Source organism: Ciconia boyciana, chromosome 2 (assembly GCF_034638445.1).
Source record: "Ciconia boyciana chromosome 2, ASM3463844v1, whole genome shotgun sequence".
NCBI lineage: Eukaryota > Metazoa > Chordata > Aves > Ciconiiformes > Ciconiidae > Ciconia > Ciconia boyciana.
The window spans coordinates 167,888,135-167,905,374 of NC_132935.1; the positions used below are offsets into that span (position 1 = coordinate 167,888,135).

The 17,240-nt window shown below is 44.1% G+C and overlaps 1 protein-coding gene across 1 annotated transcript in view; it reads right to left on the bottom strand.

The window, feature by feature from the left end:
* KIF9 (kinesin family member 9) overlaps positions 1-17,240 on the bottom strand; it is a 31,493-nt gene that overhangs the window by 12,267 nt on the left and 1,986 nt on the right. Inside the window, exons 3-17 of the mRNA XM_072854898.1 lie at positions 16,402-16,546; positions 14,182-14,282; positions 13,394-13,559; positions 13,153-13,259; positions 11,453-11,677; positions 9,527-9,610; positions 9,314-9,406; positions 8,428-8,575; positions 7,510-7,574; positions 6,309-6,386; positions 4,859-4,927; positions 4,310-4,414; positions 2,844-2,899; positions 1,320-1,410; positions 101-231 (exon numbers count right to left, since the gene is read on the bottom strand). Coding sequence (XP_072710999.1) covers positions 101-231; positions 1,320-1,410; positions 2,844-2,899; positions 4,310-4,414; positions 4,859-4,927; positions 6,309-6,386; positions 7,510-7,574; positions 8,428-8,575; positions 9,314-9,406; positions 9,527-9,610; positions 11,453-11,677; positions 13,153-13,259; positions 13,394-13,559; positions 14,182-14,277 — 1,514 coding nt within the window. The 5' untranslated portion in view covers positions 14,278-14,282; positions 16,402-16,546. The remainder of the gene's footprint in view (positions 1-100; positions 232-1,319; positions 1,411-2,843; positions 2,900-4,309; positions 4,415-4,858; positions 4,928-6,308; positions 6,387-7,509; positions 7,575-8,427; positions 8,576-9,313; positions 9,407-9,526; positions 9,611-11,452; positions 11,678-13,152; positions 13,260-13,393; positions 13,560-14,181; positions 14,283-16,401; positions 16,547-17,240) is intronic.

Below are 17,240 nucleotides of genomic sequence, written 5' to 3' on the forward strand. Positions count from 1 at the left end.
GCCTTCCTGCATGGGCTGCCCATCACACCTTGACCAGATCCAGTCACCGCGATGACACATTATCAGAGAAAAGGGAGAGCTGTCTGGCTACTCAACTCACTTGGGCTGCTCATTGCTTTTCCTGGATTTCTTCTTCCCACCACGTCTGGATGAAAAAGGAGCAATTTTAGTCCCAAAACCACGTCCATCCTCTTCCCGCACCAAACAGCCATCCACATCAACCACACGTGCCTGGAAACAGGAAGAAATAAAACATGGACCAGGAAGCATTAGATCTGTAGCTGTCTAGACCACAAAAGCTAGACAGCCCTTGCCCAGCAGCTATTCCATCCTGTTGTACAATCTAATCCAGAAATCTGTATGGTCACTACCAAGTATTTCAGAGAAACACATCTAAAAGAACGACGTGTAAACTAAAATAGGGCCAAAATTATCCTCAAATTCATATGCCGAAGGTTTCAGCCACTTAAGGGGAGAATAACTTGGGTCTAATGTCACAGAAATAAAGGCACCCTCAGAAGTCTTCATTTAGGGAAGATGCGTAAGAGAATTATGTTTCCTATACTATCTCTCATATTGCTTCAACTATAAAACAGAGGGGCCATTAAGCACTAAAATCTACCTAAATCAGGTTTCAGTTTTGTTTTCCACTTCTTTAAATAAAGACTTGAATAGGCCTGTTAGAGACCTTGTGCTTCTCTGTTATATAAATACTTTGCATTTTCCCTTCTGCCTTTCTTCCAAAAAATTGAAAGCATCTTCGGTTAAGCCACAGGGCAAGTAAATGACTCTGCGTAACAGATAATGATTATTTTATCCGCTGTACTGGGTAAAACCAAGGCAAGGAAATAACCACTTCAGAGAGAAAATATTTCACAAATGGAAATAAGTAATGAAAAATAGATTATAAACTGTAAGTTAGAGTCCACATCTGAATTTATGGCTTGCAAATGATACGTTTACTTTGCTCCAGAAATTATAAGGATTAAAGGGGGACCTTGTCAGAGGCAGGTGATCTCACCCTGCCTTCTACAACTGATTGACAGACAGGTCACCTTCTAGTTAATGCTTTCTTCATTCCCATTTAATAAATTATTCTGTTCAGATAACGGGCCTAATCCTCTGCTGATATGAATGTCACTTGGTTAACCGGTGCACCTCTGCTCTGTGCGAGTTTTTTGACACGCTTATCCCGTTAACATTTCCGAGCTTCAGATTTCAATGGGGAAAAGTAGAGAACTTGAAGCAATTCAAGGTTCAGCAGCAAAGGAGCCAATTCTAAGATGGATTTTGGGCAGGGCTCAAGCACCAGGCATTACCTTCCGAACAGCCGCAACAGCAGCAAAGTCATTTTTGTCTATCAGAGCGTACTTGCTTCGTAATCTGGCCTCCACTTCATGCTCCTGTTGACTAGGGGAGAAAACAGCCCCTTACCATTGTGTTCAAGGAGGAGTATTTCATATGTCAAAACCTGTAACATCTGCCAATATCAGATTTCCAAAGAAAGCCATTTTTTACCTGTGATCTCATTCCCAAACACCCCACCTTGCTCCTTCTATTCTTCCCCATAACCGTTGTAACCTTTTCCCGTTCTCCTCTTCCTTTCTTTTTCTACAATGTCCCTTTAGGCCTCTTAGATAGGGAAGCTTTTTGATGGCTATTTTAATACTTAGCGTAACCTTCTAATGGTTCAGATCAAATAATATTACCTCTGTTCAGTTCCATCACCTTACTTTAACCTAGTGATTTTCAAACAGTGATTTTGCACTGAAAGGGAACGAGTAAAGCATTGTCAGTAGGCTTAAATACACGATACGAGAGTGAAAATGGTTAGAGAATCTGGAAGTTATAAAAGACTAAAGCCCACTGTTTCAGAACAATAAAAGGAGTCCCAAGTTAAAAAAATAATAATCAGGCAAAATTTTACCATGAAACCCATTTTGGTCTTGGGTCCCAGCAAAGTCTGACTGCCCAGTCTGATGATGTACACAGACACTCGTGTTCACACAAGTTTCTCGAGGGCAGGCAGATTTTCTACAGCAATATCCCAATGTCACTCTTGTGTGTAGCAACCTCTACTGCCTAGCCAGACCATTGCTGCAAAGGTTGGTGGGGCAGGGAGTGGGTGGGTCGCCCTAGTATCCTTATTTTTCTTTGTTCTCTTCTATTTCATGACATGGAAGCTGCTTGTCCTCATTTTTAGGATTTTTTTCCAGCCTGTCATTCACCTTCCCTCCTTCAGCCCAAAAAACAACTTTCATCATCTGCTGGTGACATTTTCAAATAGCCACTTTCATGCCTCCTCCCATCCCACACCACACATCAGAAACCGCCTCCCTGGAAATAACCACCGAGCCTTCTTATCATGCTCCTCCACATTGCTTTCTGACCTTTCTTTGCCATGATCTCTAAAAAAAAAGTAAATCTGATGGCTTTTAGATGCTGGCGTGGTGAGACCGCTTCATATCATCTCATCCTACAGTTAGATTTTTCTTTTGATCTGTTTGTAGATTGCCTTGCACCATGGAGATACGCTCCATGACTAGGGATCCTGCACAGTTTATGCTCAGTGATGGTATATTTGCCAAGCAGACTTTTTAACCCGTGACGTTTACCATCAAGAGCCCTTGCACGTGACTCATGAGCACGGGAAGGTTAGAGACAATAGTCTTGTTGTGCAAAGGCCAGCAGAATTTGTCCAGAATTGCGTTTTCAGTTACAAGTTATGCCCCGTACCTCCTAATGATTCTTCGCCAATGTCATTCTAAGTGTGATAGCACAGACAAATGCTTGGTGGAATCTCGAAACCTTTCTGTGAGATGCATCAACTTTGGACGTCTTACCTTACAATCAGTTTGAACTGCTTAAATACCTCCTGGACTTGCCTGATGTTCACTATCTGAGGAAGAGATGTATACAGTGAAGATACAGGTAAGCATTTCTATCCTGCGGTCAGCTGTACCGATTCAAATATTTCAGATTGTGAGGACTCTGCTTTCCACTTCCTGGGTATCCACACTCAAGGAGAGCCACCTTTATCCTGCACTTGAGAGTCAGGCTGGATACATTGCTCACTCCGAGGAGATTTGTAAAGAGAGAAGAATCTGATAGACTGTGGTAAATTCCATGGAGCGCACAGCTATCAAGGTAATGACTTTTTTACAATCATTTTACATGTGACATAGATGGCATCTACTGACCTTGCGGATTATGATGCTACTTCTCTTTTTACTACTGCCCAAGACTGCCTTAGTAGTTGGAACTGCCAGAGCACTATCTTTAGCCCTCTTACCCATGACAACAAATCAGTGCAGTCGAGCCGTGCTGTTATCTCTGTTTTGGAGATGATGAGCAGAGGCACGGACAGATAAGTAATGGGCAGTCTGTAGCTGAGCAGGAATCTGCACTCAGCTCTCCCAAGGTCCGAGAGACTGGACCAAGCTATGAAATGCACTGTCTCTGTTCTCAACCCTCTCTCTAAAAGATTCTTTGGTGCCACTGAAGACATCCTTCCCTGTGTGAAACTCCTTAGTCCTTCTCTACCTTCCCTGCTCCACCCACATCACATTTTGCAGGCCAGGTAAAACACACCTTCACGTAAGCCCTTATTCCGCTCCCCTCCTGCCTGCTGGAGGGAGAAAACAGGGACTTTGAGAAAAGATAACAATTACATGAAATGAGAGGGAGTGTCTCAAGGGTTTCGTTTAAACTAAAGGGTTATCTAACTGTTTGGAAAACAGTCGGCCAGCATCTTCTGCACTGTTGTCACAGTGGCTTCCGTTCACAACCAAACAAAACCTTACAGTAACTCTGAGCGTGCATTTATGACTTTCATTTTCTCACATTTTGTTTGTTTTCCTGTTTGCCCCCACAGGAGTATTTGTGTACGCAGGACTTTTGCTGTTTCTTTTCGCAATCATTTTGCAGTCAACGGGTAGTTTCAAGTTGAGAAACCCTGCCCTAATGAACCTGTCTCTAAGAGACTGGACATATTTTGGCAGCACACCTTGCAAAGATTTAGTTTGACATTGGCAGGGCAAAACTTTGACACTAGTTCTTTAAGAAGTTCTAAATAAACCAATTCAAAGAGTTTCAAAACTGAGGAAAAGTCTCCTCAAGCTTCCAAAAAAGCAAAAATGGTATGAAAACAAGAAGACAATCCTTAACGTGCAAAAAAATTAAATTATGGTTCTGTAGCACTTTTGGGCTTAAAGACAGACTCTTCCGAAGACATTTTCATAGCTTCTGTCTTGGAGTAAAATGGGATGGAAACAGAATATAAGTCCTTCTCCACTAGAAAGCTACTTACATCAATTTCATTAATGGCTCCTTTTAGGTATTTATGGACTTGAGACTTAATCTCTGCTATCTGGATGTCAGTCAGAGGGTCATAAGTCACCAAAGAACGATTTACCTAAGGAAAAAGGTGAACAACCGAGTAGCAGTGAATTACAAAAAACTAAGCAAGTACTAGTCTGGTGAACACCTGACATTGCTCTAGTGCCCAGGGAAGCCTTATGTTTAATTTCCCGTTGCGACTTCTCATCATCTGAGTTGACAGGACATGGGACTTGGGAGCATGCTGAAATCAATGCATTCCCCTTCACATTTCAATCAAATAAGAGAAGGGCTTCAAGAGCCTGAAAAACACATCTGCAGTGGATGGGGACTGAAGGTACAACACAGTCTCACTGTGTGGGATCTTCAGAGCTTTGCCTAAACCCAGAAAGACAGTGCTGGAAGCAGGAGGAAGAATACAGTCACACTGGACACTGAGTCAACTGATCCTGCTGCAAAACAAAGATCATGACAGAGCCTTAACTAGGTCCCGTCTAAGACGCTGCAGCCTGTTCCTTACCAAGCTGTCATGCATGGCCAGCTCCTGCTTCAGAAGAGTAATCTCCTTCTCCAAAGCCTTCACTGTCCCCTAACAGGAAAACAAAAGGGTGAGCAAATGACCAAATGCTATTGGAGAAAAAACTGCTGAAAAGCAGCATGAAACGGGCTGCTAGGGAACATCACAGCTGTGCACCAGCTCCCCCAGGGTTTGCTGTCAGGTTTGCATCAGTGAAGCAGTGAGTCTGGAAATCACTTTGCCTTTGATTAGCTTCCAACAGGACAGCTTCTGTTGTGTCCTGGGTGTACTGCCTGCAGAGTCAGCCTAAGCCATCAAAAGAAGGGCCTCCCTGTTTTTTAATTTGATGCTTTCCTGATCTGGTACTGTAGGGGCCATCAAGTTCTGGACTATGAGATCTTATCTTGAAAGCAAAGAAGTATGCAGGTTTCCACTCTGACCCTTACTGAACTCAGTAGGAGTTCTGACATTAACTTTAATAGAGGAGGCAGTCTCCTGTGGTGTATTTGATTGAATTTCTCCATAATGTGGAATATCTTCAAGCATTCGCTACTTAGAATGTGTTTCCAGAAACGTGTGGGTACACAAATCTCCTTGAGATTCAGTGCGAATTGGATACTGAGCTGCTTTTTAAGTGACCTGTTGAGCATCAAAGCACAATAGCTTCCTTAAACACTGCTCTTTTGGCTACTCCTTTCCACTCCGCACATCTCAACAAAAATGAAAGGGACTGAAGAGGAAAAGACAGTTTGTTACACAGCTTCTTCTGGAAGCTCTTGGAGGAAACTCCCCAGCTGTTTCTCTGCTTGCCAGCGAGATCAGACCATGAAATACAGCAGGGTTCTCACACACCACATGTGTTACAGATCAGATCATTCTAAACTTGTTCTGTGGGCTATCAGTAATTCATAGAGCATTTACTGCTGCCAGCTCTGCTTCAGCTGTGAAAGTGCACTCAGGACATCTGAAATACTATGATCACTTTCTTTAAATTATTTCCTTGTTTAAACAAGTTTTGTAATTGTGGCAAAAATGTTATGTTACCAGCAGCAATGGGGATAATGCTGTGTAAAGCTGCAGGACTGGAGATGATTTCCCCACATACCAGGGGAGTAGTCCACAACATAATATCTCTGTTAAGAGGTGAATCTTATCGGGAAAATTAAGGACTCCTTCGTATGCAGTTGAAAGAATTACCACGTGTCAGGGAAGATGTGACCATCTGCATGACTGTAGCCTGCAGCATATTCAAGGTAACTAATTAAATACCAATGAAGAAAGTTTAATACTAATCTGTTTTATCATATACCTAAATTCAGCAAGTGCCAGCTTGGCTGATGAGTGGTTTAAATTCATTAAACTACTGAATTTCCCTCCGGTTTTTAAGGTCATTATCCTAAATATTAATGAACCTGAGAAAATATGCCTTCTTCCATTCCCCTTCTCTACATACCTCTCGGTCATATGTCTCATTGATGACTGGCTCTGTTGTGATCCATTTCATTCTGGTAGCAAAACGAAGAGAAGACAACTGAAAAACATGGTTTTTAAGTAACTGAAAGAGATATTGGCAAGGATATAATTTTCATAATCTGTTACTACTTAATCATATCAGATCCCAGAACGCAGAAATACAAAAGCTATTTAACTGCAGGGAGCAGTATAGGATTTCTCATTCCAGGAGCGTATCTTCTAGTGCTCGCTGCCTTCTATGTGATTAGCCAGCTTCAGACGGTGTCTTTGCCTTTTCTGTTCTGCATGTGGACGGCTCGTTGTGTACCAGAGCTGTGATCTCAAAAATACCCACTCCCATTTCTGATCAAAATAACACTTACAGCCTAAAAACTCCAAATCACACATCAATGGCCTTCAAGCTTAATTCCTGCCATTTGGGTATCTTGAGAGTAAGCCCCTGCAGCCTGAAAATCCTCCTCTTGATGCGAAGTATAGCAGTGGTCTCCTCAGTAATATTACAAGTTTCTAGACGCTATCAGAACACGAGGAGGATGATAAAAACAACTCTGCCTTGAAGACAACTGCATAGCAGGTGTCTGTCTTTACCTTTTTCTTTACCTTTACCAAGTAAAACTTTCTTGGCAAAGAGCAAAGTGATTCCCTTCTTTGTGTTACAGATGTGGTTAAGCCGATCCAGTTCACACAGTGAGACTTTCACCGATTTGATTATTTCACAGGTTAAAAAGCCTTACTGTTAGGAGATTACTCCTGATTCCTGAAGCACCAGAAAGGCAGCTCAGCTCTGATGTGAACTGGTGCAATGCCATTGACCTCATTATGTGATGGACCGTTCAAACACATTCGTAGAGCTGAACCAACACTAATAATTAACTCTATCCAGTGCGCTTAGACTTTAGCTGCTTGTGCCTGCTCTATTTCAAGCTCTCATTTTCCCCCCCGGCCCAGTTACCACTCAACCGTTTGCATCACAAAGTAGACTGGGGAGAGCAATCTGTTTTCTGAGCCTTTGAGATAAGATGAGCTATCCCATGTTTGTGAGGAATTAGACAGGATGTTTAATTTAAGTCTCTGGGACTCCTGCCATAGCCCTTCAGAGACTGTTCTTTAAACGTTGCTATGGCCAATTGCAACAGTAGCAGGAACAAGACTTTAATTCTGCAGAAATCAGTTCAACTTACAGTCTCTTCCACATGCACAGCTTCCCCACAGATATTTGCCACTAGGACAGTATTGCAGTTTCCCCCTGGAAAAAAAATAAATTAAAAAAAAGGGCAAATAATATAATTTGGGGGTTTTTGTTGTTTCTTTTTCTGGAATGTATTATATTATGTGCTGACTAAAATAGAGAAAAAGAAAGAGCAAAGATCACAGCCAGTTTGTAACTGTCCCTCTAAAGTTCCCAGAAACACAGTGGCACAGACTGACTTAAGAATAAAGGTAAAATGTGTTTCTCATGTGGCGATGATGAAGTAAGAATATGGAAATACAAACTGTGAAAGCCTGAAATCGGGAAAACTGGAACAGAGGATTTTAAAAACCCTTGGCCTAAATCTAACAGCGGGGAACCTGGCAGGACATAGTCACTGCCTTTCCTAAAAGCAACACAAGACTTGTGCTCAGAATGCCTCAAACGTCACTCTCATTTCTGACGGCTTCGGTTACTCCACACAAATGTCTACAGCCTGTTTTCAGCTGCTTTCTCCTCCCGTGTCTCCAGCCTGCATTCCAAGAGCATAAGCCTTTCCTGTGGATTCACGATGCACCACAGCTTTGGGTTTATCATCTGTAGCCTCGTGCTAAAGCAGGAGCATCTGAAAAGGCTTGTAACATGCTGGGGGTATTTTTTGGTGGTAGTTTTTTAAAGTATTCTAACTAAGGTTTTGTGAATTTCTACTGGCTTGATCAGTGTGGGCTTTGTACTGTGTCCTGCGCCTGCTGTTTTATTTGATGAGAAAAAACAGATATCCTTTGAATAACGAATTAGTTCCATGTGTTTATATGTTATGGCCTTAGGACTTGGTATGCTCATTGAAACAACACTGTTTTCTAGGAACTATGTGGGGCTGTTGTGGGCTGTTGTAATCCACAGCTCTTACCTAGCGAGTCCTTGAGAACGTGAGTGAGCTTGCTCTGCCGGAAGGGGATGTGGTCCCTCTTAGGATCGGCCAGGGCAATGATGATTTGCTCAAGGAACGACAGAGACTTGTTGATGTACGTGGCTTCTTTCAGAACCTGTCCTTCAGACTGTAACGAATATCAAAAGGCAAAGCTTCCAGAACACGTGTTTCTGGCCGAACCGCAGAAGCGAACATATTCCTTACTGAGGGTACAACTCTGCTGGACTGCGAGGGTAAGGATCTAATTCAGACCCAATAAATTTGTGATCTAGAGCTTCCCTCGGTTTGAAAACAAGTTTTCAGAGACCTCAGTTTTTCATTCTCAGTCTACCAGGACCGCTGGCTTTCCTTCCCAAAGGGTAAATTATGTATTTGTCACAGGGCTGATGCGATTTCTATTCTGATCACTACAGAATGTCCCATGGGACCTGAGGAGCTTTCAGTTATTGAGCCCTAATGCTCTAAGAAAGTTTCAAGAGTTTGCCTGCTGTGACCAGAAGTGGGGGATTTGCACTGTCAGTCATGGAATGAAGAGGAAAATCAGAGGTTCTTTGTCTTAATAGTTGATGGCTCTGGCCCTTTCTTTTGCGGAGAAATGATAGAGTCAGATAAACTAACTGACTCTGGGTCAGGTTGGAAGGCACGTGCAGGATGGGAGTCACATATACGTGGACTTAGAAGTGATACACAGCAGCTGCAAACAACTGAGCACCCTCTGATGTGTTAATGTGACCTTCAATTTGTCACAGTCTCTCCTATTTGTCGCAGGCTGAATTCTGTTGTGGGGAAACCCCATAATTTCACCTCCCCCATGTTGATTACTGGACTCTTCACCATGGACTGAAATATTTCTTCCGTTACTTACTCCAGTCTTGCTCAGTCTCTCTGAGCCTGCCAGATCTATTAAGTTGATTTTAGAGTTAACGCGTTTGACATCTGAGAAAGCTCTGAAACGAGACTGAGGGGGAAAAGAATATACACTGTACTTAACAGTAGACCAAACTGAAATACAGTAAAAACCAGACATGTAGAGATCCTCAGCCATTTGAGTTCCTAGAAAAACGGCTGGAGCTCTTACCTCAATATAAATAGTAAAGATGCAATGGGATCTGGATGAATTTTTATTCAGTGTGTGCTCTGCTATCACTCTGTTGGTCTCACCCTGCAAACGAAGTAAAAAATGAAGACTGTTTTTAAAGTTCTGCATTGGTAGAATAAAGGAAAATTAGAAATGGACACAGTTAAATAGACAGCGGTTCAATCCTCACTCTGCAGAGCCTGTAACAGCGATGGGTTGGTTAGAGCAGTCAGAGCAGGAGCTCACCGTATTTGCCTCGTTTTCTTACTCAAAGGCCTCTCAAAGCATTTCACGCTGTGGTTGGTAAAGGTCTCTGTTTACTGTAATAATGCCTTTTACCGGAGACCACATTATCTGCATTTCCACTTTCAAGGCTCAGCTCACACATCTGTGGCTTTTTGAGGAACAGTCCGGCAAGCCTTGTTCAGAGGCAATACCTCTCTGGCTGTTTCAGTTTCTTGATGACTAGAAAACTGAAGAGCTCCCCGAGCTTTAAATGTCATAGAAAACTCACACATATATGATAGCCACAAATTTGTGATGCCTACTTACAGGAAAAGAAAGCAACATTGACAATGATGTTGCAACTGCTTGTTAGGAGCGCCAGTCTATCGCAGAGCTGTGCTGCCAGGCTGGCAAGGCAGAAAAGGAAACGGAAGGCTCTACAGCGTAGAAATGCACTTGTCAACAGGTTTCACAGCAGTCTGGTCTGCCTGGGTCTCAAAGGACAACGACCTTTGAGAGCTGGAAGGTCAGTGACTGGCTCCACGCTAGGGAGTGTAAATCCAAGAGCAAGAATGAAGGTGAAGATGTCTAGGTAAATACTATCAACCCCACTCCACAGATGAAGAAAGAGCGTCACAGCGTAGTGGGCAGCCTCCTCAAAGCCTGGAGCTTTCTCTGTGAACCTAGAACCACAGGCAGAACTTATCTAAGGACCTGAACGGAGCCCCAGGCATCACTTGCATTTCTTCTTAAGTTAGATCTCAAGTTAAGCTGCATTATCATCATCCTTCTACTCTTTAAAAAGAAAATAGGAGCTCCTACGAATCACAGAGGCTGGCTTAGGACACCACAGTCCCATTATTAAAAAAGCAAGTCAAAGATTTTAAGGACACCAGATGGCTTCTGGTAAAAATACACTTCCTGCATACAAAACCAATTATTTATTCATGTTTTCCATGAACTAAAGCACCCAGAAGTAAAAGATGCAGACATAAGTAAGCAAACTCCCTTCACAAACCTAACCCACTGTGTGAATGTCCCTGTCGTAAAATCTAACTAACGGTACCTGTGCCATGACCGTCCCAAACTATCTGCCAAAGATGGCACTGGTAAGACTCTTTTCGTGGAGCATTGACATAGCTGGGAGAGGCAGGTGTGTTTTTCAGGAAGAAATTCCAGTGTAGGTCAGCTGGTGGGTCTAAAAGGATCCCAAATATCGTACACTTTGCACTAAGTCGCTCACCGACACCCTTATGTGATAACCAGGGTAATGAAAACAAGTCTTTTTGGCTGTCTGGGATCTCGTCTGCTGAAGGCGCTGGTGAGATAAGCCTTCTGAAATGGAGGCGGATTCTGTGGCTGCCTTCACTAGTTTGGTGATGCCTGGAATCTCTAAGGCTGCTACGTCCTGTGGTTTCACCCCAACGTATTTCCTCTATCACTTGGCTTGCTCTGGCATACACTAAAAACAGGGTTTCTCCATGGAGATCTTCCAGAATCTCTGTGCCAGGGACACTTTCCTTGCAAGAACTTGGCTACAAAGAGTTACCAATTCTTCTACCCACAATAAGGAGAACAGAGAGGGTTGAACCTCCTCCCTCCAGATGTCCTGGCCACCCACCTCCCGCTTTACTGCCTCCTCCCTCAGCTAAGCCAATAAACATAACAATCAGACGAAGTGTAATATTTGTTTTCTCTTGCCTCAAAAAGGAGATTTAGAGCTTCTTCCTCGTGGCTAACTGAATGTATAGATAAGCCCTTCACATAAACACCCTGTGGGCAATCCACTACAGCCATCTGCATGTCACTGGTCCCGTTGCTTGTCATGGTGGACAGGAGGTCAGACAACGTCTCATTGTAGATTTCCAGGTAGGATATTCGGACAGTGACAAATGGATCAACGGAATGTGCAGTCGCTTTGAAGACCTATACAAAGACAAAAAGTCTGTCAGTGGCGGTGCTAGTTCACAAACAGAATTATTAGCTATTTATGGCTTTCCAGAGAAGCTATTTATAACTTTCTGAGCAGCTTTCTGTGCTGGTCGACAGCTGCCTGAACATGAGCCAGCAGTGTGCCCAGGTGGCCAAGAAGGCCAACAGCATCCTGGCTTGTATCAGCAATAGCGTGGCCAGCAGGAGCAGGGCAGTGACCGTGCCCCCGTACTCGGCACTGGTGAGGCCGCACCTCGAATGCTGTGTTCAGTGTTGGGCCCCTCACCACAAGAGAGACATTGAGGGGCTGGAGCGTGTCCAGAGAAGGGCAACGGAGCTGGGGAAGGGTCTGGAGCACAAGGCTGATGGGGAGCGGCTGAGGGACCTGGGGTTGTTGAGCCTGGAGAAAAGGAGGCTGAGGGGAGACCTCATCGCTCTCTGCAACTGCCTGACAGGAGGCTGTAGAGAGGTGGGGTCGGTCTCTTCTCCCAGGTAACAAGTGATAGGACGAGAGGAAATGGCCTCAAGTTGTGCCAGGGGAGGTTTAGACTGGATATTGGGAAATTTTACTTCACTGAAAGGGTTGTCAAGCACTGGCACAGGCTGCCCAGGGCAGTGGTGGAGTCGCCATCCCTGGAGGTATTTAAAAGCCGTTTGGATGAGGTGCTCGGGGCCATGGTGTAGTGGTGGGCTTGGCAGTGTTAGGTTTACGGTTGACTCGATGATCTTAAAGGTCTTTTCCAACCTATACGATTCTGTGATTCTGTAAAAGTGCATCTGTGTGCCTGTAGCTAATTCTGAACTGTGGTTGCCTGAAGGCTGACAGGGCTAAGTCAACAGTTTTAATATAATTTCCCAAAATGATAGTTTTAAAAACACCACTTAGGAAGGCCTGCTTACATTTGAGAAACAGCAAGTGCCTCATGCGAGCCAGCGGAATGAAACAGGAACAACCTCTGCAAATGCCAAGAAAGCATAACTACAGAATTCGTCCCATCTTTGTTTCAGGTTGTATGCGTCATGTCAGCCCCACACCGTGCGTGTCAGTTGTCTTTGTGGGAGCGGAGAGCGTTCTGCAGTATCACTGCCCAAAGATAAGCAGACCTGCCCCCTCAGAGCAGTGGTCAACGTGTGCCTCTGGACAGGGACGTGTCTATGCGGCAACGGGACCGACAAATCAGCGTGTTTCAAGCCACCACCATCCCAATGCTCTGAAACAACACCTTTATCAGTGCACAGGGTCATGGTGTAGTAAAACAAAGGTACAAAGTAACTATGTTTTACAGGCTCCTTTATTTCTTTAATGATCATCACTTAGTTAAAATGAAGAAGAAGAAAAAAAAGGACTGGTGGAGATAAACGTAAAACATATTCACCATGTTAAAACACTTTTATGAGTATCAGTAATAACTGATACAAGAGACGTCTTTGTTATTTCTTCCAGCCTCTTTCCCATTCAGATCCAGTACCTGCTGTATAGCCCGGGGTATGATTCCTCGATGCTTGTACTCGGCAGTTGCTCCCGTCATCGTGTAAGTTTTACCAGCCCCCGTTTGCCCATAGCACATTATCGTGCCTAGAAAAGACTCAAAGCAAAAGAATAAACTCAGGAGGGAACCTCTGCATTCCTCAAATGGAACATCAAAAGGATCTCTCCCTTGGATCAAATCTCCACTTATTGTCAAAATAATAAAAATAGCAACAAATTACCGTTATAGCCAATTAAAGCTTCGGACACCAATTTCTTAGCCACAGTCTCATAAGCCAGTTCCTGGGAGGTATTGTGAAGGACGCCATCCAGTCTAAAGGACCAGTCCGTCTGCCTGTTATTCACAACTCCTTTCTTGGCATCTTTTTTGATGTATATATCTATGCTCTGAAACCCAAAAAGAGATGAAGATAACTTCAGTAGCCATGAAGAGTTTCAGCAGTTATTGTCTGAAAAAAACCACCCACTGAAGACAAGTAGAAAACGGGGCACAAATAATAGTATTGTTTTACTGACCGGGATGGTATTTTCTGGTAACAGATATTCTTAAAAAAGGAAATGTGGCTAAGCTCATCTGCTTACCTTTCAGCGATGTGTCTGATTTTGTGTCCCAGGAAATTATTAGTTAAGCAAGAGAAGGTGAAGGGAGAAACTTGCATAAGGGGGGAAAGAAATTGACTGTACCACAGGGAGACCTCTTAGGTTGAAATCGTGGTTACCACTGGGAATTCCTTAAGGATCAGTCGGGGTCCCAGTCCTTTTGAGGATTTTCTCTAGTGACTGTATCTCAAGAAGTATGTTTCCCATGCTCATACTTGCTGATACAAAACCACGAGCCACTGCCAGCGCAGAGGAGAACAGCAAGCAGGAACGCATGAATCAACATGCACCAAAATGTTATGCATGGCCTTAAGGAATGGAAGAATTCTGCATTTCTGTGGGCAAAACTGAAATCAAATTCCAAACCTTTCACACTTGCTCTTTTTCTCTACTTCCTCTTTTTCTCTACCTTGTTGTCTGGCCCAAATTTGATCATATCTTGAGCAAAATTGGCTGTTGGCTTGACTCGCACAAATGTATGGACTCTCTTTTCTACTGCATCCATTCTAACTAGAGAGGAGAAAAAAAGGAAAAATCAACAATGTTGCACTCCCTAAAATGAAAGGTAATGTTGTTCGTTACAAAAAGGCGAGCTACGGAGTAGTCAAGTTTAAAAATAAAGCGTTGACAAATGTTCAGCTGCAGTTTCTACCCTTTATTAAGAACAACTGTGGGCAAACAGTTGCTGAAAATCCTTTCCAGCATTGTTCTGCTCAGAAAACTGAGCATGTAAAAAGAGAAGGGTCTTACTGATCATGATTTCCTCTTGTATATCAGGCACATTAGTGTCGGACAACACAAGCGTTTCACAGAATCACAGAATCACAGAATCGTATAGGTTGGAAAAGACCTTTAAGATCATCGAGTCCAACCGTAAACCTAACACTGCCAAGCCCACCACTACACCATGGCCCTAAGCACCTCATCCAAACGGCTTTTAAATACCTCCAGGGATGGCGACTCCACCACTTCCCTGGGCAGCCTGTTCCAATGCTGGACAACCCTTTCAGTGAAGTAAAATTTCCCAACATCCAGTCTAACCCTCCCCTGGCGCAACTTGAGGCCATTTCCTCTCATCCTGTCACTTGTTACCTGGGAGAAGAGACCGACCCCACCTCTCTACAGCCTCCTTTCAGGCAGTTGCAGAGAGCGATGAGGTCTCCCCTCAGCCTCCTTTTCTCCAGGCTGAACAACCCCAGGTCCCTCAGCTGCTCCCCATCAGCCTTGTGCTCCAGACCCTTCCCCAGCTCCGTTGCCCTTCTCTGGACACGCTCCAGCCCCTCAATGTCTCTCTTGTGGTGAGGGGCCCAACACTGAACCCAGCATTCGAGGTGCGGCCTCACCAGTGCCGAGTACAGGGGCACGATCACTGCCCTGCTCCTGCTGGCCACGCTATTGCTGATACAAGCCAGGATGCTGTTGGTTTTCTTGGCCACCTGGGCACACTGCCGGCTCATATTCAGGCGGCTGTCGACCAACACCCCCAGGTCCTTCTCTGCCAGGCAGCTTCCCAGCCGCTCTTCCCCAAGCCTGTAGCGTTGCATGGGGTTGTTGTGACCCAAGTGCAGGACCCGGCACTGAGCCTTGTTGAACCTTGTACGATTGGCCTTGGCCCATGGATCCAGCCTGTCCAGATCCCTCTGCAGAGCCTTCCTGCCCTCCAGCAGATCAACACTCCCGCCCAGCTTGGTGTCATCTGCAAACTTACTGAGGGCACACTCAATCCCTTAGTCCAGATCATTGATAAAGATATTAAACAGGACTGGCCCCAACACCGAGCCCTGGGGAACACCGCTTGTGACCGTTTCTCCCTCTTAGCCTTGCAAATCAAAATAATTGCAGGAATATGAGAGGGATTTTCTAGTGTTTTCTGTGCGTGAAGGCACACACAGCCTCCTGTTTTGTAATGTCAGTTCATCCAGAACTGTGTTTCCAGCTTCTAAGGCTTTAAGTAAGACGTGTTATAGGTGAAACCAAGCCTAAAGGAGCTCAACAGCACTGCAAAAGGGTGTGCAGTCAGTTGGTATGCCAACATTTCCAACGCTCTGAGCAGCAATTACCTTGTTTACAGTCAGTATTGAATATGCATTTCTCATACCTTTGTAACCCCTTCTTCATACTGATACACAAAAATATTCTTAAGTTCCTAACGAAGACCTGATCTGAAAGTTTCCCAAAGAAAAAAACTCATGTGCCTGACAACTCCTGGTGAAATTCTCGTGTTGTTCTTCTGGTCAATGCAAATTCAGTAAGTGGCTGTTAATATCCAGCAAGGCTAGAGGATCTGCTGACTAAAATCCAGCGGAGGAGGGCTCAGGGGATACATCCAGCTGCTAAAGCCCCACCTGAGAAACATGCACTGGGTATTTTTAAATCCCTGGAACGTGCGGATCCTATGTTTTCTCTCGATTGTTTCCTACAGACAGTCTGTGCTCAATAGTTGTGTAATATCTAGCAACAACTTCTAGTTTCAGACAAAATCGTTTGTATTTCTTGTATATTAAGGAGTTTTAGTTGTCATCTCTCCATCACCTTATCTGCTGTGACTGCTCTACAAAGAAACGTAGAGATGTGAGCGGAACCAAGGCTTCTCTTTATTTAAAATAGAGGCGAGCGTTTGAATGACTACCTGGTAAAGGTACTGTGGGCGCCTTGTCCTTTTCCTAGACTACGGCAGCGCTGCCGACGCAATGCCCGCTGTAGAATCCAAAATGGTGCTAGGTTACCGTGACCATCATCTCTTCAGTATCGGAGACAGTCTTCAAATAAATGAGCTGTGAAAAAGCACGGTGATAAAGAAGTGCACAGACGTCACCATAAGGATTGCCTCTAAGTGACACGCACAGAAGGCTGCCAAAATATTTGCCAGCGCTGCGTAAATAAAAGCAGGAGCAGCACAGGTACAAGCGGAATAGAAACAGACACAGAGTTTTAAAGTTGGTAGCCAGTGTGGAAATGCTACTCATCTGGTTATCGGGATTGTTTGGGATCACAAAACTCTGCAACACAAATATAAGCCAGTGTTGGAGGGGTGTGTGCTTTATTTAGAATCATTTAGGTTGGAAAAGACCCTTAAGGTCATCAAGTCCAACCGTTAATCTAATTTCTGCAAAGCTGCAGCAAGAAGCACAGCAGGAAAAAGGAGCGAGGGAAAAAATTTAGGCGAAAACTCTAATATGAATCAGAGAGAGACAGAACAAATTCAGAATGAGTGGAATTTTCCTCACCGCAACAATGCCCGTTGTCGGTGTTAGGACAAAAGCAATTCCTCCTGGGAGTATTCATTAACATTAGGAGATGGGAAGGAAACAGGGAAACACCTCTCTGGTTTCTCCTAACCAACAGCACAGAGACCAAAAGCTCTCCAGCTCCTCTGCAATACCCCAAGCATCCAACCAATCTGATTATTAATTGGGGTTTTTTTGTCTGCAGTGGAACTTTTATTGAGGAACTACAAAGAAAATTACT